Source organism: Zalophus californianus, chromosome 2 (assembly GCF_009762305.2).
Source record: "Zalophus californianus isolate mZalCal1 chromosome 2, mZalCal1.pri.v2, whole genome shotgun sequence".
NCBI classification, from domain to species: Eukaryota; Metazoa; Chordata; class Mammalia; order Carnivora; family Otariidae; genus Zalophus; species Zalophus californianus.
The window spans coordinates 42,566,990-42,591,637 of NC_045596.1; the positions used below are offsets into that span (position 1 = coordinate 42,566,990).

The 24,648-nt window shown below is 46.6% G+C and overlaps 1 protein-coding gene and 1 long non-coding RNA gene across 2 annotated transcripts; one reads left to right on the forward strand and one right to left on the reverse strand.

Annotated features, from left to right (window-relative positions):
- Nucleotides 1-19,808: 19,808 nt before the first annotated feature.
- On the reverse strand, nt 19,809-23,302 carry LOC113925349. The gene is made up of 3 exons (XR_003520988.1): nt 23,134-23,302; nt 22,951-23,012; nt 19,809-19,989 (listed from the first exon to the last, which is right to left on the reverse strand). It is a non-coding gene; the product is annotated as an uncharacterized LOC113925349 (long non-coding RNA).
- Nucleotides 21,906-23,989, forward strand: GSX2 (GS homeobox 2). The gene is made up of 2 exons (XM_027600033.2): nt 21,906-22,479; nt 23,163-23,989. Exons 1-2 carry the CDS (start codon nt 21,906-21,908, stop codon nt 23,501-23,503), a joined length of 915 nt encoding a protein of 304 aa, XP_027455834.1. The 3' UTR covers nt 23,504-23,989.
- The last annotated feature ends 659 nt before the right edge of the window (nt 23,990-24,648 follow it).

Genomic DNA, 24,648 nt, shown 5'->3' on the forward strand with positions numbered 1-24,648 from the left:
GGATTTAGTAGTGCGAGTCAGGCTGGACTTCTCACGTGATTGAGGTTAGCCAGCACCCAGCTTCATATGGGAACAGGGGTCTACGGCCATACCACCCTGAAAGCGCCCAACCTCGTCTGATCTCAGAAGCCAAGCAGGGTCGGGCCTTGTTAGTACTTGGATGGGGAATGTGGGAGACAGCCTACCCCTCTGTTCTCTCTCACTGCTCACCCCACCCCAACACATATGCACTGGCCTTGCTATGGTGTGTTTTTACTCACATTCTAATTTTTTCTTATAATATTTTCTCATATCATTTTCTTTCTGAATGTCTGCTTTTTACATTCACGCTTTCGAAGTTTCTTTCTTTTTTCTTTTTAAGATTTTATTTATTTATTTGACAGAGAGAGAGCACAAGCAGGGGGAGCAGCAGAAAGAGAGGGAGAAGCAGGCTCCCAGCTGAGCAGAGAGCCTGATGTGGGGCTCCATCCCGGGACCCTGGAATCATGACCTGAGCTGAAGGCAGACGCTAAACCGACCGATCCACCCAGGTGCCCCTCAAAGTTTCTTTCTTTTCTAGTCTTTGACTACCGTGTTTCAACCTCTTCTTAAAATGTGAGTTACTTTTATATAGAACTAAATTTTGAAGGTAGAATCCTCTCAAATTAACTTTAGGGCTTCAATATTCAAGGTATTGTGTTGCTCCTAGTGGCATTAAGCACTTAAGAAGATGCATGAACAATTTTAGGCTTTGGGAAATCAACTAATAACTCTGTGCATGGTGTATTTAAAGGTATCGGTGTGTCCTTAGAAGATGTAATGAGCTATGAGGTATTCTGGAGGTTCAGAAAATGAAATGCACCCTACTGCCATGAGAATAACTTACACCTGGAGGCACAAAAGAGTTGTAAGTGAATTTCCTCAGAAATCTTGCTATCATCTTTATTGTTGTAGCTAATTGCACCACGGGAAGACATTCAGATATGAACATGTAAAAGAATGCAGTCTCTATTCAGAAAAATAAGGGTAAAGTGAGGCAAAGAGAAAAGACCATCTACAAGGAAAAATAATATTTATAGCAGTGTTTACATAGTGCTAAACATTTTACAAAACATTTTCATTTGTGTCTCCTCTCACCCTCACAACACTCCAGTGAAAAAAAACACTGGGATATTATTTCCATTCTATAAATTTCAGAGGAAACAGGTTAAATAACTTATGAGCTCAAGTGGCTCTCGAAAGGCTAAGATACAGTGAAGATCAAAGAAAGACTCCTTTTGTTTCTGTGGGTAAGTTTCCATTACCAGGAAGGGAAGATAAATAAGAAGGAAAAAAATACAAACTTAATGAGAAAATGAGGCTAACCGTTTTTACATAGTATAATGAGGAACGGCTGAGTGGTTATAAAAAAGCTCATTTACCTCCCCAAACACTTAACATTCCCAAGATGATATTTAAGAAACAGGAAACTGGGTTGACTCAATACTTGTTATCCACATCTGTGTAGTGGAGCTAATTATAGCACTCATTGCACAGAGCTGTTGCAAGGATTAAATGAGATAATATACGTAAAGAATGGTAAGTATTCAAGAAGTGTTAGTTGTTATTATTGATGATGGTGTTATTTCAATCAGGGCGGATAGAATACTAGAATAAAGAGCGGTAGATACACATTTTCATGCTGCACTGTAATCAGCCTACCCTAAATTATCTTCCTTCAATTCTCTTATCTAGAGAATGAAGACAATGTTCCTGTCTAGCTGCCTCCCTCACAGAAACAATTCATCATGCCAGATCATGTTCTGAGCATTTATAAAGCCACATAGAAAGACAAGAAAATACTGCAACCATTTCTCTCCTGGGCTTTCTCTCTCTTTGCCCTTCTGAGCAAAGCCATACGGCAAGGCAGGGGAAAGCGTTTATGAGTAGCCATCCAGTCAGACCTACACAGGTGCCGGGCAACTTAAAAATTCAATGGCCGAACCGGAAAGAACAGTCAACTTGACTCACTGTTCTCTGAGATTCAAACGAACAGTTCATAGCATCTATAAGAGGTTCACTGAGGGGGCAATACATGTATCATCGAAAGAATAGACAGATTATTTTACCATGGATTAGCGTAGTGAGCAGCCTGTGAGAGGTTTGTCCACAAGGAGATACTACCTCCAAATATCCTTACAAGGCTGTTGTGGCTGTTGTGGCTGTTCACCTTAGAAGCAATCCCACTTTGGCTCGGAGATCTCATTCTGCCTGCGCTCTGTTGGATCCCTGTAACTTCATTCCTACAACACCCCTCCTGCCACCCCACTGCCAACCATGAGGAACTGACGTTTAAGGGCGTGTCACATGAGCAGGTGAACCTTCTTGTTGGTATCACATAACAGCTGATCATTCATGATTAGATCATGACTGTTGACGAAAGCAGGGCCATTTGGATCCATCTACACCTTGTGGCATCAGCATGCGATTCTACCCTGTCCTGCCTGATTTGAGATGCTTCAGGAATGATGTAACTTGGCAAATGAATCCAAAATCAAAAGCTCTTTAGATGATAATCTTAGATCAACTACAAGTGATGCCAGTCAACCCATGAATATAATATGTTTCACGTGTTGATTTTATAATTAGTGCCCACTAATGGAGGGGCTTTTTCAGTTTACTGAAATGAGCTTACAAATGTTAGATAGCTCAGGACCCTATCATCACACACACGTCAAACGCCATTCTGATAAATGCCATCACCAAAGGCTTAGATTACTTTCTGTTCTCATTCCTAAGATGATCAAAAACAACATTTTGATGGTCATGTTGAACAGAGCAATTCAGTCAGATTTAATTGAGCCAGATTAGGCTCATACCATTAGGGAATAGTCCTTCAATCCTTTTTAATCCCCCTTTTGTTTCTGGATCATAATTAAAATAACATAGAATGACTTTATTAATATAGTTTGAACTATATTCGTCTGTACTGAGCCTGTCTTCCAGTTTTCTGTTCACTCAAACTGAAGAGATCTTCTTGTGATTTATTAGCTATTATCTCCACATTTTCCTACGTGACACTGAATTACACAATCTTAGAAATTTTACTGTATACTTTCTCTTCCAGTTTAGTGTTAAAACTTCCCTTTCCAGAAAATTGACTTTATCCTTATCTTTTGATTTCTTCCTTTTTTTCTATATTTTCTTTCTCCTGAGATACGTTATTTCTTTCAACTATGATCATAATGACCTCTTTTTTCCTCTCTTCTTTAACTAATATCTCAAAGTTGTTTTAAGCACTGACTGAACAACTGCATTAAAAATTTTAACCACATGCCATTTTTTTAAATATTTTATTTATTTGTTAGAGAGAGAGAGCACAAGTAGGCAGAGAGGCAAGCAGAGGGAGAGGGAGAAGCGGGCTCCCCTCTAAGCAGGGAGCCTGATGCAGGGCTCAATCCCAGGACCCTGGGATCATGACTTGAGCAGATGCTTAACCAACTGAGCCACTCAGGCGCCCCTACCACATGCCATTTTTGAAGATTAACAGTGAAGAAGATTTCTTTGCACTTAGACTATATATTAGTAGATACAAAAGTATTTCTCAAAAATATTTAGTCAAGGGGTGCCTGGGTGGCTCCATCGGTTAAACATCTGCCCCCTGATTTTGGCTCAGGGGTCATGATCTCAGGGTCCTGGGATAGAGCCCCTTGTTGGGCTCCCCCTCAGCAGGGAGTCTGCTTGTCTCCCTCTCCCTCTCCCTCTGCCCCTCCCCTCTGCTTGCACCCTCTCTCTCTCTCTCTCATATAAATTAATAAATCTTTTTTAAAAACTTAGCCAAAGGGTTGCATATTTTAACCTCTCTAGGACATTAGCTAATAGCCATCAACTGTCAAACTCAGCATTTCCCAATGTGACTTTATTCTGAGAAAATCTAGTCCTGTAAAATGCTTCTAGAAGAAAAAACAAAGGGAAAGGTAAGTATTTTTTCATTTTCCTTTCTTCATCTTTTTTTCTTTTTTAGTATTAATTGCTATGCTTTAAGTTGCAATTAACAAAACTGAATTCAAACTGTTTCAAAAAATGAAGATATTTATTGGCTTCACTGATGGTTAAAGTCTAGAGATGGGGCAGGCAAAATGCAATTCGCCCAGGCCTCCAGCTCCATTTCTGGATTCTGCTTACATCTGTGTATCAGATTCTTCCCTCTTCTCTACAAAATGACTGCAGCAGATCCAGCCCTCATATGTACACATTGCTCTCTCCAGAGCATTAGAGAGAATCATTATTCTTTAAAATTTCTGAGCTTTGTTCTTATTGGACCTTCTCAGGTCACATGCTATCCACCAAGCCAATCATTGTGGAAGGGATAACATACTAATTGGCTTAGCCTAGATCATATGTTCCTTTGTGGAGCCATAGATAGTGTCAACTTCCCCAGAATTCCAAGGCTGAAACCATACACTATTAATGCTGCAGAAGAAACTAACAGGGGGTGCCTGGGTGGATCAGTCGGTTAACCACGGCCTTCAGCTCAGGTCATGATGGGATCCAGCCTCACATTGGGCTCCCTGCTCAGTAGGGAGCCTGCTGCTTCCTCCCCCTCTGCCAGCCGTGCCCCCTGCTTGTGCTCTCTCTGTCAAATGAATAAATAAAATCTTAAAAAAGAAAAAAGCAACTAACAGGTGTCCACAATAAATAAATTTGGAAAATACTGGCTTATACCCACTTCTTAGTTCAAGCACAATCCTGAAAATGAGGAAGTCTTCAAACCAGAGAATAAGCACCAGGAAGAGAACAGCCACATGAGAATTATCATCACTAAAACTTAATATAAGACTATTGAAACAGAAGCCCTATTAGGACAAAATTTCTCTGTCATGCCCACCACTTTTCCCTGGTGCCTTGAAGAGTGCTTGACATACTGCAAGCACTCAAATATTTGTTGAATTAATGAAAGAACTGGTTTCTAATGAAGGGCCTTTTATCTGAGAGCTTTGTTCTCACAGGGAAAGAGGATCCTTAAAACTCTGAGTAAGCCCCTTCTGAGGAAATGGGCATGAAGAGGAGTGATTATTTTTCAGTTCTCCATGAGGTCCGGCTTTGCAGTTGCTGAGGCAGGTCCTACTTTCCTTTACTTCCCCATCTATGCTGACCAAGACATTCATCCACTGAAGGAAATTAGCATCCCTGTGTTCCTGCAACCTCAAATTTAATTACAACATTCAGTATGCAGCCCTGTGCAAGGAAGAATGGAAAGAGATGAAAAAAATACCAGAAACTGTTTTTGTTTTAAGAAACAGCATGGCAAGATTATGAACTGTAGAGTCTCAAAGACTGGGGTTTCCACCCAGGTTATGCTCTTTACTAATCATGTGACCTCAAGCAAATTACTTAACCTCTTTGAACCTCGATTTTCTCATCTGTAAAATGAGGATGATCTCCTCACTCTTCACTGTGACAGTCAAGTGTAATAACGTGGCAAAATGCTTAGTACAGTGTCTGCCATACCACTCAGTGAATGAATCAGTCATTATTATTCCCATCATCCAAAAAACTTCAAATTGACCTTGTTGATTAGTTCATTCAACTCAACAATCTTTCTAGGTGATACTGAGGGTTAGTTTACAAGATATTGCTCTGGAAAAATAAGGGTATTCATAAGTATCCTAAAGAAATAGAATATACCATGTAGAGATAAAACTTATAATTAAGCATACATGGAAACACTGAGGAATTTTGGGTAATCTGAGTTGTTACCATTAGGAAGAAGTCATATGAAGAAGCTACCACTTTGAGGAGCATTTTATTTTTTTTTAAGATTTTATTTATTTATTTGTCAGAGAGAGAGCACAAGGAGGGAGAGTGGCAGGCAGAGGGAGAAGCAGGCTCCCCGCTGAGCAAGAAGCCCGATGTGGGACTCGATCCTAGGACCCTGAGATCATGACCTGAGCCGAAGGCAGACGCTTAACCCACTGAGCCACCCAGGAGTCCCTTGAGGAGCATTTTAAAGATTAAAACTGGATGAGTGAGAAAAGGATAGAAGCACTTTAAATGGGGAAAGGTGTGGGTAAGAAGCCCCACATATGGGGCTGTATGTGCTATGACCACAAACAGGTCTGCCTGGTTGAAGCAGAGAGGTTGATCCAGAACATCATAGGATGAGGGCAGTTGGGTAATGTGGTAACTGACGGGAAAGTAATAAGACCAATACCAAGTTCTAGCTGATGATAAATGGTGACACTGTATATGATTTTGTGCATTGATTTGCCATTTCTCCCTCATTTTTCCATCTACATGGGATCTCAAAGATGAGCAATCGTAGTTCTGGAGGCGGGTGTGACAGACCATTTTGCAAGCACTTTAAATCCTTCAGGAAACACAAACATCTTGTGACCTGGAACAGTCACTTAGGATTCTGACTCAGACTGGGAATCTGAGCAATGCTGTGCTAATAAGCCAGAACCAGGCCATAAACATCTGGCTGCCCTACTTGATGGATCTTTGGCATGTTGTCAGCAGGCCCTGTGAAGATAAAGTTGAATCTATCAGAAAATATCTAAGGTCCGCATGGGAAAAGAAGTCTTTTGGAACGAAAACAAGGCAGGGTACCTGAATATGACATCAGGATTTCCCTACTTCACTCTATTTCTATTAGATGGGATGGGATGGGGACTGAGTGCTCAGGTCAACTTTCTAAGGCACCTGGTTGGCTAAAGGAGGCTATTTAAAAATTTTTTTGAAAGATTTTTTTATTTAGAGAGAGAGAGAGAGCATGAGTGGGGGAAGGGCAGAGGGAGAAGCAGGCTCCCTGCTGAGCAGGGAGCCCAATGTGGGGGTTCATTCCCAGGACCCTGAGATCATGACCTGAGCAAGGCATCACTCTTAACCAACTGAGCCACCCAGGCACCCCTGAAGGAGGGTATTTTTAACTCTAATCCCATATTCACACCAAGCTGCCTTCCAACTGGGGAAGTGAGACTCTGAAACAGAGTCAGCATTTAACAAATATGTTAACTACTATGTGCCAATTACTCGGAAAGATACTATGCCAAGACAATGAGCTTGGCCATCCTAACCATCACCTCATCAACCCTCAGTAATTTCATCTCAGCTTGATGTTCCAACAATTATGTATAGTTTAAATACTATAGGCTGATGTCATGTTTATTTCCAACCCCAATTTCTCTGAAGTTCGGATATTTATTTCCAACTGCTATTACACATCAAAAATGTCCCATTGGCTGTTCTGACAGCACTTACAACTCAAAATGCTTAACACCAAAAACCTCACCTTCTTCCTCTCCCACCCACTCTATCCACAAGTCCGTCTGAAACAATGAAACGCTGCTTATCTTCTGTAACCACTGTATTTGTTAACGGTGCCCTCACTGACACAGACAGCGGAGCCAGAAATCCAACTCCCCACTGACTCATTTCTCTTTCTGTACCACATCCCATCTAAAGAGCACCCGAGGACTGTTGGCACTCTTGAGTGTATCCTCTCCTCTCCTCTCTTTTCCCACCACTACTGAGTAATGTGACCTTCATCATCCTGAGACTGACTCTAAGACTTTAACTGCCTCTGATTTTTCTCTCTTCCAATCCACCCTTTATAATGATTTCAATATAAACTTTTCAATTTTCTACTTAGCATCCCTCAAAGACTATCCATCTAATAGTAGCTCCTACTCTTTCACCAACCACTCAGACCCTTTGTTTCTGCTGCTAAGCAGCCCTTGCTGTTTCTCCCTGCTGCATGCAGCCATTCCAGCTCCACAGAATGCATCGTCCAGGTCTGTGCTCACTCATGGACCCCTGGCCTAGAAGTCTCTTCTCTCATTGTTGTGTTATTGTTGTTGTTGTTGTGTTGTTTTTAATCTAAGTATATCCTATAAATAGTTCAAGGCCCAATCCCAGAGTCCCTGATGCCAGCTGGAAGACAGAATGGCTCTCGCCTCCATGATTCCATAGATTATTGCATTCCATTATCACACACCTATTAGAATTCACTGGGGGCTGTGGTGAGGTTTTAGTCATCTTTGTACCCTAGCACCTAGCACACACAGGCACTTAATAAGTAATGGTGAATTTCAATAGCAACTGTAGCTCTATTTCCAGAAGTTCATCTAACAGTATGACCTAGGCCTTATCTCTAAAAGTAGCCATTCATTTGATATGCTTTGTCTTTTGTTGGCAACTAAATACACAAAAACTTCTCTGGCTAGGGGTCATTCTCTGGCCAATATAAATGGTATTATGATCATTCCTAGGTACATTGTGTGGAACTCCATTAACTTGCTCAATCTCAAACAACAACAACCACCACTACCACCCAAGGTAAAAAAAAAAAGCCCCCTGCAGAATAGCAATGATGCAGTTAACTTCGGCTGCCATTGCTCCTTTCTGAACTATGCCTTCTGCATTTATAACTAACATCTGTTCCTTTAGAGCACCTGGAGCAGAAAAACAGTGTATACCTGAGACATGTGTTACATTCTAAGTGGAGATGGCATGGGTTAATCCATAAATAACCAAACATCGAATCAATATATCAATAAAAAAATGGTTCTATTTCTTCTCTTGTCTCAAAATGTTTAAATTTTCCTCACTCACATAAAAATAATAATTCATGGTATTTGAAAGATAACAGAGAAGTACTGTCATTTATTTTACTACATGCGAACATCCTTGAGGAAATGGTGTTATCTTTTTTTTAAAGTTTATTTATTTATTTTTTTAGTAATCCCTACACCCAGAGTGGGGCTTGAACCCATGACACCGAGATCCAGACTCAAATGCTCTTCCAACTGAGCTAGCCAGGTGCCCCAGAAATAGCGTTATCTTAAAAACTTGTTCAGAATTGGTAATCTTGTATTTATATCTATTTTCTGAATCATATTAACCTTTTTTTTGCTATCTTTGTAGTTCAATATGATAAATTCTTGCTCTAACAGCGGTTATTGATTACTCTTGAGATATTAATGTCCTCATAAGAGGATGTCAATTATTACTAGTATCTGTGGAAAACAATGGTGCTGTGTGCGCCTAGAGAATGAGGGACATTGTCTTGCTCAATCAGTTTTCAGTCAATGAGCTCATCAGCTAAATCTGATGGACTGACAGAGAACCCAAACATGAGGAAGGAACTGTAATGCACTGACTAAGACAGTATGTTGGTTTGCCCAGAGCAGTCAGATGAGGGAGGGCATCCAGCCAAGTCAAGAGATTCAGGCCAGACTCCAAATGAGCTTGAGCTAACAACAAGACAATATCTCTTGTTTTCAACCCTGTGCAAATTATAAAAACAAGAGGATGTGGCCATTGTGGAATGTTCCCCCAAACATCACTTATTTAGCTGGGGATTGAACAGCTACATAATCGCAAAGGCAGGCGGTGGAAGAAGGACCCAGCCCTCATCCCGGGGCCAGAATTTAGAAGGATCCACAGTGAATCCAGTGACCTATATTTTCCTCATTTAGCCAAGAGGTTTAGAATAGAGAACTTGTTTCCTACCAAAAATGACACTCTGATTTAGATCCCAGTCCTGGATCTGATTTGGACACGTCCTTTAACCTCTGAATATCTCATTGTGGAAATAACAATTAAAAAAAAAGTCCTATCTAGCTTATATAACTGCACAGCCAATGACATAACATATTTAAGAGTCCTTGTAAATCCCAGCGTGCTATGTAGAGGTAAGATAGAATTGTGTTCAGGCATCTACCCAGAACACTGGCTTTCTTCTTTTGAATCCTCATCAAATATTGATGATGGCAACTATTATGCCAGGCACCGTTCTTAGTGACCCCATGGACTTAAATATCCTCCAGGAGTTTTCATTCTCAAAGGGAGATTCAGACAATAAACACATAAACTCTGTACATTTTATAGTATGTTGGAAAGTGGTAAATGCTATGGAGAACAAAATAAAGCACGGTAAGGGGGGTTAGGAGTCCAGAGGGCACAGTAGGGGCTTTGATATTTTTTTTAAAGATTTTATTTATTTATTTGACAGAGAGAGACACGGCAAGAGAGGGAACACAAGCAGGGGGAGTGGGAGAGGGAGAAGCAGGCCTCCCGCTGAGCAGGGAGCCCCATGTGGGGCTTGATGTGGGGCTCGATGTGGGGCTTGATCCCAGGACCCTGGGATCATGACCTGAGCCGAAGGCAGATGCTTAATGACTGAGCCAACCAGGAGCCCCGGGGCTTCGATATTTTAAAAAGAGTGAGCAAGTGACATTTGAGGGAAGACCTGAAGGTAAGCAAAGGGACTTGTAGGGAAGAGTTCTCAGCAGAGGGGAAGGCCAGTGCAGGAGTGGGTCAGACAAGAAAGGAAAGCAGGGCGAGTGAATAGGCCAATAGGAAGAGAGGAGTTCAGAGAGAGAGCCACTGTTAAGATCATGGAGGGCCTTTTTGGCCATTGTAAGGTCTTTGGTTCTTACTCTGACCCAATCTGACTTCTGTTTTTAGAGGCTTCCTCTGGCTGCTAAATTGAGAACAGATTGTAGAGGCAAGGATGAGAGGAAGGACCCAGTCAGAAGGCTCTGCAGGAGACCAGAGTGTGGTTTGGACCAGTGTGATAGTGGTGAGGATGTTGAAAGTGGTCAGTTTCTGGATATGTTTTAAAGGTGGAACCATCAAGCCTTCCCCACAGATTAAATGTACAGAAAGAAAGAGAGGATTTGAAGAAGATTCCAAGGGTTTAGGACTGAGACACCACAACAGGGATGTGCCAGTCTGGAAGGGAGCTGGAAATCCTCCCCCTTTTCTCCTCCTAATTGCCATGATATTTTCCTTCAAATGTGTAAGTGTGGATAGTGTGGGCAGAGAAACAAAATTGAGTTGGTCCTACTTGGTGACTGCTGGAAGGGATGGATCACTTATAACACTACTTCTCTTTGGACCTCAGGTTCTCTGACTGTAACATAAGATGGATGGGTCATCTGGATAGTGGCAAAATTCATTTCCAGCTACTAAATTTGAAAGCCTAGATGCTGCAACCAATTCTCATATTTTTCAAGACTTTTTAAAATATATTTTTTTTCTTGAAAAAGTCTCAATAAGGAAATTCAATATTTAAAGATACTCTCTTCGGTTTAAAACAAAATTATCTTGTGGTCCTAGTTTGAACACCAAAAACAAAACAAAGCAAAAAGTAAGACAGTAAGACATTAAAAACAAAACAAAACTACCATGTCCCATAATTGTTTATACAGTACCTTGTTCCAGGGAGGTACGTGGCTAATCAGGAAACATACTTCCTATGTCATACTTAATTGGAAGTTTCGCTCACAAGGTTAAATTACAGCATGCATTTTGTGTCATTGTGAAAATATTCCCTTTCACTTTAATGGCACATGGGTGGACTAAAAATGCTTCTAAGGTTGCCTGAAAGGACATTTGGCTCTTGTAGTTTCTTGCTGTCTTCCCCTAAAAAACTTCCCCTTGACAACTGCACTAGTAATAACATTGGTTCAGGAGGGTAAGAAGTTAGTAGAGATAAATAAAGACCAAGCATCTAGATATTCACAACCTGATGCTACAAAGCAATATAATGTAAATATACACAAATTAATTTGAATCTGTAGATAATCTCTCAAACTGTGTAACCTACATCACATCTGGGCACCTGGGTGGTTCAGTTGGTTAAGCATGGGACTCTTGATTTCCTCTCAGGTCATGATCTCGGGGTCCGGAGATAGAGACCCCTCTGCCTCTCTCTCCCTTTCCCTCTGCCCCTCCCCCCTCAAATAAAAAAGTAAATCTTTTTTTAAAAAACCTACAGCACATCTCCCCTTCTCCACAGCATTCCAACAGGCCAGCAGAACATCAACATCAGCATCACCGTAGCTTGTATATACCAAGTGCTAACCATGTGCCAGGCACTGTGCCAAGGGTTGTCATGACAACTCATTTACTGCTCACAGCCACCCCATAAAAAGAGTGCCATTATAATTTCCATTGTCAAGGAGGTGGATTCACACCCAGGACTGCCTAACCTCCAGCCCAAGCTCAAGAGCGCAGTGGAAGGGTTGTGGATGGAGTGCATTTGCACTTATTTCAACGTACTGTTTTACTGCTATCAGACTCTGTCTTCTAAGCTCTCCATGCCCCCTCGGCTTGAGTGCAGAGACCAAAATTTATGTTTATAACACCAGCATTTTGCAAAGCAGTTACACATGAACAGAAAGCCCCATGCTAGCTCCATGGTGAGTGAGACCTAACTTGTTCTTCTGGTTTTCCCAGCGTGTAAAGCAGAGCCTGGTATACTCCATAAAGACTTGTTGGGTAAAGAGCCAGAAAGATGATCCAGAGAGTGAGTGAAGAAAACTGGGGTACAGGTGAAAAAGGGGACTCCTGGTGATGCCCCCAAAGCCCCTCCCATTTATTTGCAGGTTTCCACCCTGAGGGGCCACTCCTGTCCCCTCCTTCTTTCCCTCCCTCTCTCAGTGACCCCGCTGCTCCTCAAAGAGAGGCACGGGGCTGCTGCGGCCACCCCCTGGGTGGGTGGGGGTGAGCGGCAGAGGTCGGGCTCCAGGAGCCACGCCCCACGCACGCGTCCCAAGCACGCACACTCTCACAGGCGAACTTCACGCGCGCGAGCTCCCACACCCCCGCTCATACTCTTCACACACGCCCTGGCGCGCGCACGTTCTTACACATACACCTATGCACAGACTCGCAGGATCACATGCTTTCTCATACACATTCACACGCATACTATTCACACTCACCCTCTCTCACACACTCATCCTCTCTTATTCGCCCCTTCATATATTCACACACTCCTATATTCACACAGCCATGCTTACAACCCCCCACTCAAGCTCTGAAACACCTACACGCTTCATTTACACAAGTACACACAATCACTCACATGCTACTACTCATATTCGCACTCTTCACACACTTGCCGACACATGCATTCGCTTCGCACACACCCCGTGTCCAACTCTCACGTACGCACTCATTCTTACGCTCACGCACACTTCACACGCGCTTGCGTACACAGATTCACGCTAAATTCTCCCTCCTTGCACACACGCTCGCGCATGCGCACCTGTCGCGGCGAGGACTCAGCGCGGAGCGTGGATGCTAGGTGGTTGGGGGTCGTTGCCGGTCGCGGTGTTCTCGGGCTGTGGGTTCAGTACGATCCCTTAGAGTCGCTTCGTTTTCCAGTGAGAAATAAATTAGGGAGAAGGAGAGACCGGGACCCAGAGAGTTGAGACCCCAGAAGGGGGTACGGTGTGGGTCTCCAGCTCCCGCAGCGAAAGCGCCGGGAGCGGCGGACGCACTGGCAGCGCCTCGCATCCTCTCAGAGTCTATTTATCTCCATCTAGGGAGCGGCCTCCCATCGGCTTCACCCGCGTTTGGGCTTCGGGGTTGAGTGAGGACCGACTTCGGGCCGGCCCCCAGACGCGCAGCCCGGGTTCGCCCGCTCAGTCGCTGTGGTCCAAGCGACACAGCACAGGACGCTGTGGGCTGGGGTGGAAAAAAGAGCAGGCTCTTAGGATGGGAAATCTTCGGTTTGAATCCTTCCTCTGCCCCTTGGAAGCTCTGTGCCTTGGACAATTTGCCTAGCCTCTCTGAGCCTGTTTCCTTATCTGTAAAATGAGAAATCATTCAACAAATATTTATCTCCTAATATATGCCAGCTCTAGGCTAGGTGTTTGACACAGACGGCGAATAAACAAAACAGACCCAGTTTCTGTCCAGGTGCAGCTTGCAGGCATTTGGGGAGGGGCGCGTACGCAACCAACCATTGGACCTATGTATTGATTACAATCAAGGCTTTAGAAGTAAAGGAATAAGCTGTTGCTTTTACCCACTTCAAATGCCTTTCAGCACTTACTATGTTCAGGGTGTAGGGGCATAAAAACAATCACATTCCCCAGTGCCGGTTTGTGCCCCATCATATGGGCCACGTTAAACTGGCCTTTGTGATCTTTAATATATAGGAAAACCACACTAACCAAGAAGTGGACAAAAACCAAATGAGTAAATAATAAAAGTACCTACCTTGCAGAGTCATTGTGAAAAATTAAAGATACATTAAAAAGCTGAACTGATACCCTGGCACATAATAGGTGCTCAGTACATGCCAGGTATCATTAGGAGATAGTATTACCTAGTGCCTAAAACTCCACACCCCTGCATTAGATAGATGGGATCTGAATCCTGGCTCTGCCATCTTTAGTTGTCTGACCTTGTAAGTCTTTGAACTTCATTAAGACTGAGGATTCTCATAACAAGAAACAGCCATAGGGGCGCCTGGGTGGCTCAGTCGTTAAGCATCTGCCTTTGGCTCAGGTCATGGTCCCAGGGTCCTGGGAAATCAGGCTCCCAACTCCGCAGGAAGCCTGCTTCTCCCTCTCCCACTCCCCCTGCTTGTGTTCCCTCTCTCGCTGTGTCTCTCTCTGTCAAATAAATAAAATCTTAAAAAAAAAAACCAGCCATAATAATGGCATTTTATCTGTCAGATAAAATGAGGTCATGCAGGCGAGGCTCCTCATTCAGAGCCAGGCACATGGGCGAGCTCAGGAAATGGTGGCTATGAAGATTGGTGTACTGGAATGGCACCTTCTTCTTCTGTGCAAAACAGACCAGCAAAGGGGGCACCTGGCTGGCTCCATTGGAGGAGCACAAGATTCCTGATCTCCAGGCCCCGAGTTTGAGGACCGCCCACCCCCGCCTTGGGTTTAGAGATTACTAAATAAATCAATAAACTTTAAAAACAAACAAACAAAAAAACCAAACAGACCAGCAATGCTGGAATGTTTCTCCAGGCCAAAGGAGTGTTGAAATTTAGAGAACAGTCCCAAGTAGGGGCTTCCAGGACACCAGGCCTTCAAAGGGGATGGAGAGTGGGACGTGGGGAAATTCCCCTGGCAGGCCCATGTTGATGGGGCTGCTGAAGGAGACAGGTTCCTCCAGAAATTGAAGGCTAGAGAAACCCCCAGTTGGGCACCTTTGGGGTGCAGGCTCCAGGCTGTGGAGGAGCCTTGGAAGTAGAAACTCAGCTTGGAAAAGGTGTGCCATCTGGGAGAGATGATTGAGCTGCTGCTCCAGCTTCCTGGTTTCCCTCTGCAAAGGCCAGCCCTCTGATACTTCATTCCCCAGCCTCAAGGGCACAAGGACCTGCAGATCCTGGATAATAATGAAAACGACCGAGAGCTCTTACCAGGCACCAGGCGGGGCGCCAAGCAGTCCTCAATTTCTCACAAGGACTGGAAAGTGGCAGGCATTTTCCTATCTCACAGGCTCAGAAACTGAGATTCTTCCACCAATCTCCCTGGCTTCCTTTCAGTTCTTGCAATTAACCAAGAGAAACTCTTCCCTGCTTTTGTGTGCACCCTTCGGTGGCCCGGAACACATTCCCCATCCCTCTTTCCCAGGCCAGCTGCCACTCATTCTGCAAGTCACCTTCCCAGACTTCAGCTTTACCCACTCCTAGAGCCAAATGGTCGTTTCTCTCATATTCACGCAACCTTTTGCGATTCACCGCCACTGAGTTGAGGTGTTGAAATTCCCAAGGGACCAGTCTTGTGCAATGGCATTCCCTGTATGCCCCGAGCCCGGCATATAGTAGGCGCACCATACACACTTTCCAACTACCAACTGCTGAGTGAGGCTCAGAGAGGGTAAGTTCTTCTCTCCAGGTTCCAGGATTAGTGGGTAGGATTTATCTCTTATTTCTCAACACTCACCTGCATCAGAACCACAGCCAGCGTTTTTTGTTTAATTCTTAAGCTTGGGCCCCATACCATTAAGTCAAAATCTCGAAGGCATCCATACTTTTATAACACTGTCTGGGTGATTTTTGCAGATGACCAAGGCTGAACACCAAAAAGCCTAGATGGCTAAAAATGAGAAAGGTTCACTCTCTTTTTGGTAGCATTAGAACAAAAACAAAACTCTTGAATTCCATTACTAAGCAGCTATTTCAGGCCAGAGCTTTCAGCAAACTTTAGGCCAAGGGAAGTGGGGAATTCGTATGCGTGTGAATGATTCAGGCCTCCCCTTACGCTCCCAGCAACACCCTCCCCGACCAAACAAAAACCACCAACTTTGAAAAAGGTAGTTAAAAAAAAAAAAAAAAAAAAAAGCCAGCGCCTAGGGAACTGGAGGAGGGAGGGAGGGAGGGAGGTGGAGCATTTGCTTCAATTATCCGGATAATTGTTCCCCACCTCAGGCCATTGTTACTGAAATGAAACAATATTCTATTGGATACAGTCTTGGCCTTTTCAGGCGTGCTCCCCGCAGGGCCTAGCACACGCTGGGCACTGAGTAGGCGCTCAATAAATTTTATTCTGATGACAGAGGAGAGCTTTAAGGGTGGGGGAAGGATGCCCCGTTAAGGCTGAAGGATCTGGGGGTGGGCAAATATTAATTAAGGGGAAGTGGGGAGCAGAGAGGCTGTGTGGCGGGGACTGGGTGTCATCAAAACTGTTCAGAGGGTCCGGAGACCCGGCTGTTCCCGAAATTCTGATCCAGACTCCTCACTGGTTTCCCAGCAGCCTCGTCCCAACCCCCTTCTCCCAGGGCCGAATTGAACTCTGGCGCCTGTCGAGAGCACAAAGGCGAATTGAGGTTTCTCAAAGGCCCATCCGCTCTGAATAAACACTAGGGAGAAGCAAGGCCATCTTTTGGTGGTGGGTGAGCACGAGGCCCGCCGCCTGCCCTCTCGGCGGAACGGGCTCGCCTGCGCTGCGTTCAAAGTAATACTCGGGCAGCTGACGGAAGAGCCGGGCGCCGGAGCCCCTGGTCATTCTGCTGGCGTAGGCATGTGGGGACTGCCTCCGAACTGCCCCGCTTTCATCCCGACTCGAGGCTTTCAAGAGGGGCTTGGGTTCTCCAAGAGTGTGTATTTGCTAATTGCAGCCTCGGCTTTAATGAGATTCTTTTAACCTATCCTGCCCCCCACCCCATCCGGTTTACAGGTTACAGCCTTATCTGGGGATCCTCGTTTTTCACCCTGGCTATACATCCTGTGAACAATCGCCGCTGCGGCTCCTGAAAGAAGAGCGAGAGCCCCATTTCTGCTGAATGCACGTCTCAGTTCATCCAAGGCTGGCGGGCTTTTGATGGCCACAATGCGAGTTACGCCCAAAGAGTGTCTCTTTGGTCAGATCGACAACGCTTGGCTTCACGTTTGCAAGTTAAACGGGCAGAAACCCAGCTGAAACTCCCACGCCAGACGCCGGGGACGTTTCCCTCCGCCCTGCTCAGAGGCAAACTGGGGAATGGGTCTGGGCAGGGGGAGGAAAGAAGGGAGGGAGGGGGAGTTGTCAGGAGGCGGCGCGGGAAAAAGAGTCCCGCTTCTAAGCCGCCATCTAGAAGAAAGGGGGGGAGGACCATTTTCTCTAGTATATCCCTCTTGTTTTTATTTTTATTTTCTTTTTAATTTTGCTTTGTTGGCAGCTTTACCCAAACAACAACAAAAAAATAAAATGAGAGCGTTTTCTCCTTGTCTTCACCTAGGTAGCTGCTTTCCTCTAGCCCCTGAAAATGTGACTCCTTCATAAAATCAAAATTTATGATTATTCAAATGTTGGGGACTGTGAAAAGAGAGGAAGAAAGAGAGAAAATTAATATTGCAGCTGTTCTTCTGATTAATGAGAGATAATTGCTCATGAAAAGTCACCCCTGTGGCATTTTGTTGTCTCCTGGATCTTTGTTCTTTTCCACTATTATTGAGGACTTTCTTGAAGACTAAGCGGTTCTTTTCAATTTTTGGGTATTCAGAAAGGGTTGCCTGGTTACAGAGAATGGGGAAATCTCGGGCTATATCGGGTAAGATGTGCCACAGACAGCAATATCACAATGCCACTCGGAGAAAAGGATGGATACAAGTTAACGATGCGCTTTCAATAAAACATTCATAGACTTGTTCACGCTTTGATAATGACCTCATTAAAGGGAGCTGGGGGCAAGTAAGTCCTGTCTCCTGTTTGTGTTCGGCTAACAAAACCCAGCTTTGAGATCATTCATCGCTTTGGAAACTAATATGAAATCAATGTAAGAGGAGCAAATAAATCCGAGGCCGCCCCGCCAACTCCTGGGCTGTCCCGCCCTGCTCGCGGCCTCTGTTTGGGGCAGGAGAACCGTGTGGGCAAACGCTAAAAAAAAAATGAGAGAAAAAAGGACTAGGGATGGGGGGGGGTCTCTTTCGTGGTGGGTGTGTGTGCAGAGGAAAGGGCAATGTGCGAGTTACAGCCGGTAAAACAGCTAAGCACATCAATAGGTCAGAACTCTAGGGCCTGCGGAATAAGCAATGCTAAGTCCACATTCTTTGCTTTCCCTGACTTTGCCCATGAAAGGAAACAGAAAGAGTGAGAAACAAGTGGGGAATGTGGGGTCCAGGTCAGGTGTGATCCCGGGTGGGGGAAGTATTGGAAGGCTTCTTGAAAGCTACAACCAAGAATCAAATCTCAAGGTTGAGATAGGAGGAAAACTGCTCATCCAGGCTCAAGTGAGAGAGTCCAGGGGCAAGAAGGTGGCACCTCTGAACTGCTTTTATTTTTTTGTCATTGGAGGGTAAGGGTGGGGTACCCTGACTGGTGTGTGTTAGGGGAGTGGAGGGGGGTGCAATTTTGTTACCTTCTTATTTGTGACATTGTCTTGCACTCAAGGAAGACAAAGCCATCCTCTGTCATCCCAGCAAGAGGGAGGAAATCAAAGGATCCCCCTGCCCCTTAAAAGAACTAATTTTCTCCTTGAATTATGAAAGTAATGGCTTAGGTAACAGCCTGTACTCTGTACCCGACTGCTTAATACCGAATAAATCCTTCCACGTGGCTCCCCGAGTCGTGGCAATTAGAGCTCATTATAGGCTCATAAGAGCTCTCATTTCAGGGATTACTTAATGGACGATGAAATTTTATCGGACAGAATCACTGAGAAATAAAATTGCGTGGCAGCGGGGGCACCGTGGGGGCACACTGACAGGCTGCTCAGGGGTCCCCTTCTGCTTTGAGCAGGTTCGAGGAGCTGCTGTCCTGGGGAATAGTGTGGCTGGGCAGGCCAGCCACATAGCTGCTCAGGGCCATGGAGGGTAGGCTTCCTTTGGGAATGGGGGAGGCAAGCCACAGTGGGGCCAAGTTCTGAAGATGGGGCTGGGTCGAGAAAAGAAAGAAAAACTGAGAGATCCAAAGAGAATTAATGAGGAGAATCTGAGGAGAGCCTCCAGTGTGGAACGTGACCCTCAAATTCTTGCTCTTGGTGGGCTCAAGCTATTTTTTAAAAATTTTAAAGTTTGTATTTTAATCCCACTTAGGTAATATGCAATGTTATATTAGTTTCAGGCATACAATATAGTGACTTAACACTTCCATACAACACCCTGTGCTCATCACCATGGCTCAAGCAATTTAACCAAATCCCCTCTTACAGGCAAGTCTCTCAGACATGGTCTGCTTTCCGCCTCAAGTCTGGCCCCAAGCTACTGCACCCCTTTTAGCCCTAAGTAATGCCACGGGCCTCTCACTTTTCTCAAAATTCCTTAGCACTCCAGTTGGATGTTTCCAAACTTAGACATAAATTTAGTTGCTCATACTTCATAATTAGGATTCTCAAAAGTCAAGTGGTCCTCACAAAAGCACAAATTCCAGCATATTAGCATAGGAGTTTTTCCCATGAGCATACCCAGAACCACAGGGAACACAGTGACCCAAACTGTAAGCCAAAATCAGACCTGTGATGACCTTCTACCCAATCCAGAAGAGAACAAAGGAAAGGGAAAAGCTATTACTTTCTTTGAGCACTTGCAAAGTGAATAAATACCTGAGTATATATTATACAAATTACACACACACACTTGCAGAGTGGGGAAATCATGTCACCTGTTTGGACAATTCAGGCCTGTAAAAAAAACACCCAGCCTTTAAGCATCTCTTAGTGGTTGAGCTTCCATTCTTCTTGGGACTGGAGTGATCCTGGGACTACCTGCGTTCTCCTGACACGAGCGAGGGCGGGTAGGCAGGCAGGCTGGCTTGAGGCTGAGCGTCTGTGATGGCTGCATCGCCGAACCTTGTGGTACAAAAGTAGTTACAGCTGAGCAGCCCTGAGTTAAGCCCTGAGACTCCTTAATTGTTGTCACAAGATGTTGGATTAGCACATTTCTGGAATAGCTGTCTGTTTACACTCTGGAGACCCACCGTCCACTAACCGCTTTCTAATTGAATTCTAATCACATTCAAATAGCTCAATAACCAGCCTCAGCTGCAATTCATAAAACTTTAATTGCCATCCATAAATCCTGGGCTCCCCAGAGCGGGGCGTCCCTACAACCCAATTACACTTCTCTAGCACGCAAAAGAAATGGTCCCAGAGATGAAAAAGGGGAAAGGAGGGATAGACAGAGGACAGAGAGATAGCCATGCCTCCAGCTGAGAAGCTGGTGCTCCCCTAGGATTTGGGCACTTGGTTCTCAGAGGTGGAGGGAGACCTGTCCCCAAGTTTCTTAACACCATTGTGAACTCAGGCCTGAAGTCAGCTGTTTCGGAAAAAGGATCAGACTTGTAGCGGTTGCTCACCCTCCCTGCTCCAACCAGATTTTCTACAGAGGCAAAAAAGAGAAAGCTGTCACCTCTGCCACCTTACCTTCCCCAGAGATCAATAGCCCCTATCTCGGCAGCCACCCTCTCTCACATAGCCACCGAGGCGTAAGTCTTCCACTGGAGCCTGTGCCCCTCAGATTTCCTTTACCAAGCCACCGCTCCCATCCTGAGGCAGGATTCCTTGAGTGGCTCAAATTCCTTCAACCTCTTTCAGCTTTTAAAGGGGCGCGGGGGGGGGGGGGGAGAGCTGCTCAAGTTCTGTAAAATAGAAAGGCTTAGAAAATCACAGGACCCAGAGCAAAGGCCTTCCCCAAGACTGCCCGGTCTCCAGGAGGGCTGGGTTTGGGTCCTCTCTCCAAAATCATTGCGATGGAGTTTGCAGGGTTGTCCTGGAAATGCGTTGGCTTGGAGAAGGGAGAGTGACCCTTCGACGTGTCTCTCCGCCAAAGGGTACACTGCCCATTACAAAGGAGCACAAGGAAGCGTCCTTGATCTGAGCGGCCCCCGGAAAGCCCCAAGTGCAAAGGCATTTTAGAGCGTCTCAAGCATTAGAATGAAAAACTCTGCAGCTTCTTAGGTGGGAGGCTTCACTCTTGGGCCGCGGATCTGTCACGAACTAACCACCTGAATGACTTTGGCCAAGTCCAAATGCTGAGGGACTGTGTGTGTGTCTGTGCGTGTCTGTGTGTATCCGCGGTCCAAGCGGCGGTGCGGGACTCGGCCGCCGCGGGTCTGCCGCCCATACAATCGTGCTCCAAACAGCAGGCCTCACACTCTTCCGCGCCCAGCCGCGGCTAGTACAGAGGAGCGGGGAGCACTGGGCATCCCTATTAAAAAGGCCTCAAGGTCCCCACCTGGTGCGCTTTTCGACCGGGAGTGGGTAAGAGTTGGGCTGGGGCCCGGGCTAGGGAAAGGGGTAGGATGGGGGATGCAGCTCTGATTTCTCGAGAAAGCGTGGAGAAAGAGGGGGAGGAGGCCGGCCTCCCCGCGAAATTAACAAAACCTACACTTTGCAAAGTCTCCCCCATCCCCCTCCTTCGAGTTCTTCCCTGCCGCGCACCCGCCCCTCCTCGCCGCTTCTGTTGTGACTCGGGCAGCCTATCCCGAGGGTGGGGAGCTGCTGAGGAGCCTGAGCCGAGCGGTACTCCGCAGCATCACGTGCCGGGGTGGGGGCTATAAAATCCCGGAGCCGGGGCGCCGGGCGGGGGACGTGAGGACCAGCCCTCTCCAGGGACCCCTTTGTTCGCAGCCCAGACGCCGAACACCTCCGCGTCCCCGAGGGCTCGACCGCCCGCGTCCGCGCCGCGCCCGGGGCAGAGCTCAGAACAGGAGAGGGGAGGGGGCGCCACCGCTGGCCCGGCCCTCCAGCCACCCACCCCTCCCGACATGTCGCGCTCCTTCTATGTCGACTCGCTCATCATCAAGGACTCCTCGCGGCCCGCGCCCTCGCTGCCTGAGCCGCACCCCGGGCCCGATTTCTTCATCCCGCTGGGCATGCCGTCCCCGCTGGTGATGTCGGTGTCTGGGCCCGCCTGCCCGTCCCGCAAGAGTGGCGCGTTCTGCGTTTGCCCACTCTGCGTCACTTCGCACCTGCACTCCTCTCGCGGGCCCGCCGGCTCCGGCGGCGGGGGTGCAGGCACCGGGAGTGCTGGGGCCGGGGGTAGTGGGGCGCCGGGGGGTGCCGGGGCCCTGCCCCTCCTCAAGGGTCAGTTCTCTTCGGGTCCCGGGGACGCGCAGTTCTGCCCACGCGTGAGCCACTCGCACCATCATCACCACCCGCCGCAGCACCACCATCACCACCATCAGCCCCAGCAGCCGGGCTCTGCCGCTGCGGCGGCGGCTGCGGCAGCCGCCGCGGCGGCCGCGGCGGCCTTGGGACACCCTCAGCACCACGCACCTGTCTGCGCTGCCACCACCTACAACGTGGGGGACCCGCGGAGATTCCACTGCCTCACCATGGGTAGGGCGGGGGCTCTGGGCACCTACGCGCCGCGCCTTCCCGGCTCCCAGGAGCAAACTTTCCGCCTCCAGTGGAGGAAGTGGCAGCCTTGGGGGGGGGGCGGGGGGGGGGGGAGGAGGGGCTTTTCGTGGAACTGTGGAGTCGTCCCTAGAAGTTCCACGAAGGTGGAAGTTAACTTTCGAACCTCTCCAAGCAGCCTGGTGCGTGCATTCCCGGTACCTGGTGTCCTTGTCTTGCGCAATATCGGGGCCTTTGGGACCTCGAACTTGAGGGTTGAGAAACCGAAGGCTAAACTGGCTGAGGTGCGGGGTAGATAGGTTTGAACTTAAGTGTGGCATTCCGTCGTCGGGGCTAGCTAAAGCCTTTCGATGCTTTTGGCTAAGCCTGCCTGCCTCTCTGCTAGGCTTGAAGGGAGCCGACCGGACAATGCAAGCCTCCACCCCTCTTTAAGCCTCTGACTTTACAACTCACACATCAAAGGCCTTCACTTGCTGTGGGCGTCTCTGTCCTTCCCCGCCGAGTAAAGAAGTGCCCTGAAATGGGAAAGGGTGAGGGATGGATACAGGTGTTTGACTGAGCTTCGCGGGTGGGTCCTGGAGAGGCTCCTTTCCGAGGGATGGCACGTGGGGTGGGATCGCCTCAGCCGAGAATTACCTCTCTGCCCTCTCTTGGCCGGTCTGCAGGGGGCTCGGACGCCAGCCAGGTACCCAATGGCAAGAGGGTGAGGACGGCGTTCACCAGCACGCAGCTCCTGGAGCTGGAGCGGGAATTCTCTTCCAACATGTACCTGTCTCGGCTCCGGAGGATCGAGATCGCGACATACCTGAACCTGTCAGAGAAGCAGGTGAAAATCTGGTTTCAGAACCGCCGGGTGAAGCATAAGAAAGAAGGGAAGGGCACACAGAGGAACAGTCACGCGGGCTGCAAGTGTGTCGGCAGCCAGGCGCACTATGCGCGCTCCGAGGATGAGGACTCCTTGTCGCCGGCCTCGGCCAACGATGACAAGGAGATTTCTCCCTTATGAGGGAGGGCTGCCTCCCTCTCACCACACGCTCCTGGCAGCCCCCACAACACCAACGCAGCGGGCACCCAGGGGCCCAGATCCTCGCCCATTCTGTGGTCCCATCTGCAGGAGGATGGAGCTGAGCATTCTGTGGGCATACGTGCCCAGCCTGACACTTCAAGTCTCCTCCTTGACCTATCTGTTTGAAGCTCCACTCAAAGTTATAGGTCGTTTTTTTTTTTTAATGTAAATAACCTAGATTCAACTCAGCCTTGTCATATAACAGAAAAAAAAAAAAACACGGTTGGCTTAAATTTAACACTGTAGTGGGATTTTGAAAGCGCATGTCATTTCCCCCTTCCCTACTGTCTTTCAGAACCTAAGAAGAACACGGGGTTTCTGGATTATTTTCTGTTGTTGTTTTTTAAATGAAAGTATTGAATTGCAAGTAATTTAGAAAATTAAACCCTGTAGGTCTCGCTTTCTGAAAATTTACCTGGGGAGAGATTGGAATTCAAGTTGCGAAGTCCCTTTGTATGTGAATAGTTTTATATAAAATTTATATTTATATTTATTTAAATAAATGAAACAAAATCAAGGTTTTAAATTTGTGGTGTTTGCGCTCACCATCTTTCCCTGGCTCCCCCTCGCCCATATCTAGAGAAAGGCATGGATGGGGGGGTAGGGGGAAGGTGTCTGAGAATTTAGAGGAAAGTGTTGACTAAAAACTAGTCATGTGGGGCTTTGGTTGAAGGAGTTTGTGGCACACCCTCAGTCATGATGTTGCCTACCAAGTAGGAACTCCCCATCCTCAAAATAGCTAAGCTGCTCACAGTTGATAGGACAAGTCACTCCATTTAAAGTGACACTGACAATTAATGACAAACTTTTTGATTTATTTAGCAGGGAAAGGTAAAAATCCCTTACCTAAGTATTTATTTTCTGTAGCAGTTCCCCTCTTCCCCCTTTCCCCCACATCTCTCTTGGTACCAAAACCTGAAGTATGTGAAGGAATTTGAATAGTCAGAATAGTTTTAGGAAGAGCAACAATCCATCAAACAGGTTGGAAGCATGCACAAGGAAACTTAACAAATGATGCTGCAAGCGACCGGAAACATTAGTTCCTGGTTGTTCCTCTAGCGAAGAAACTGGCTGATTCCATCAGT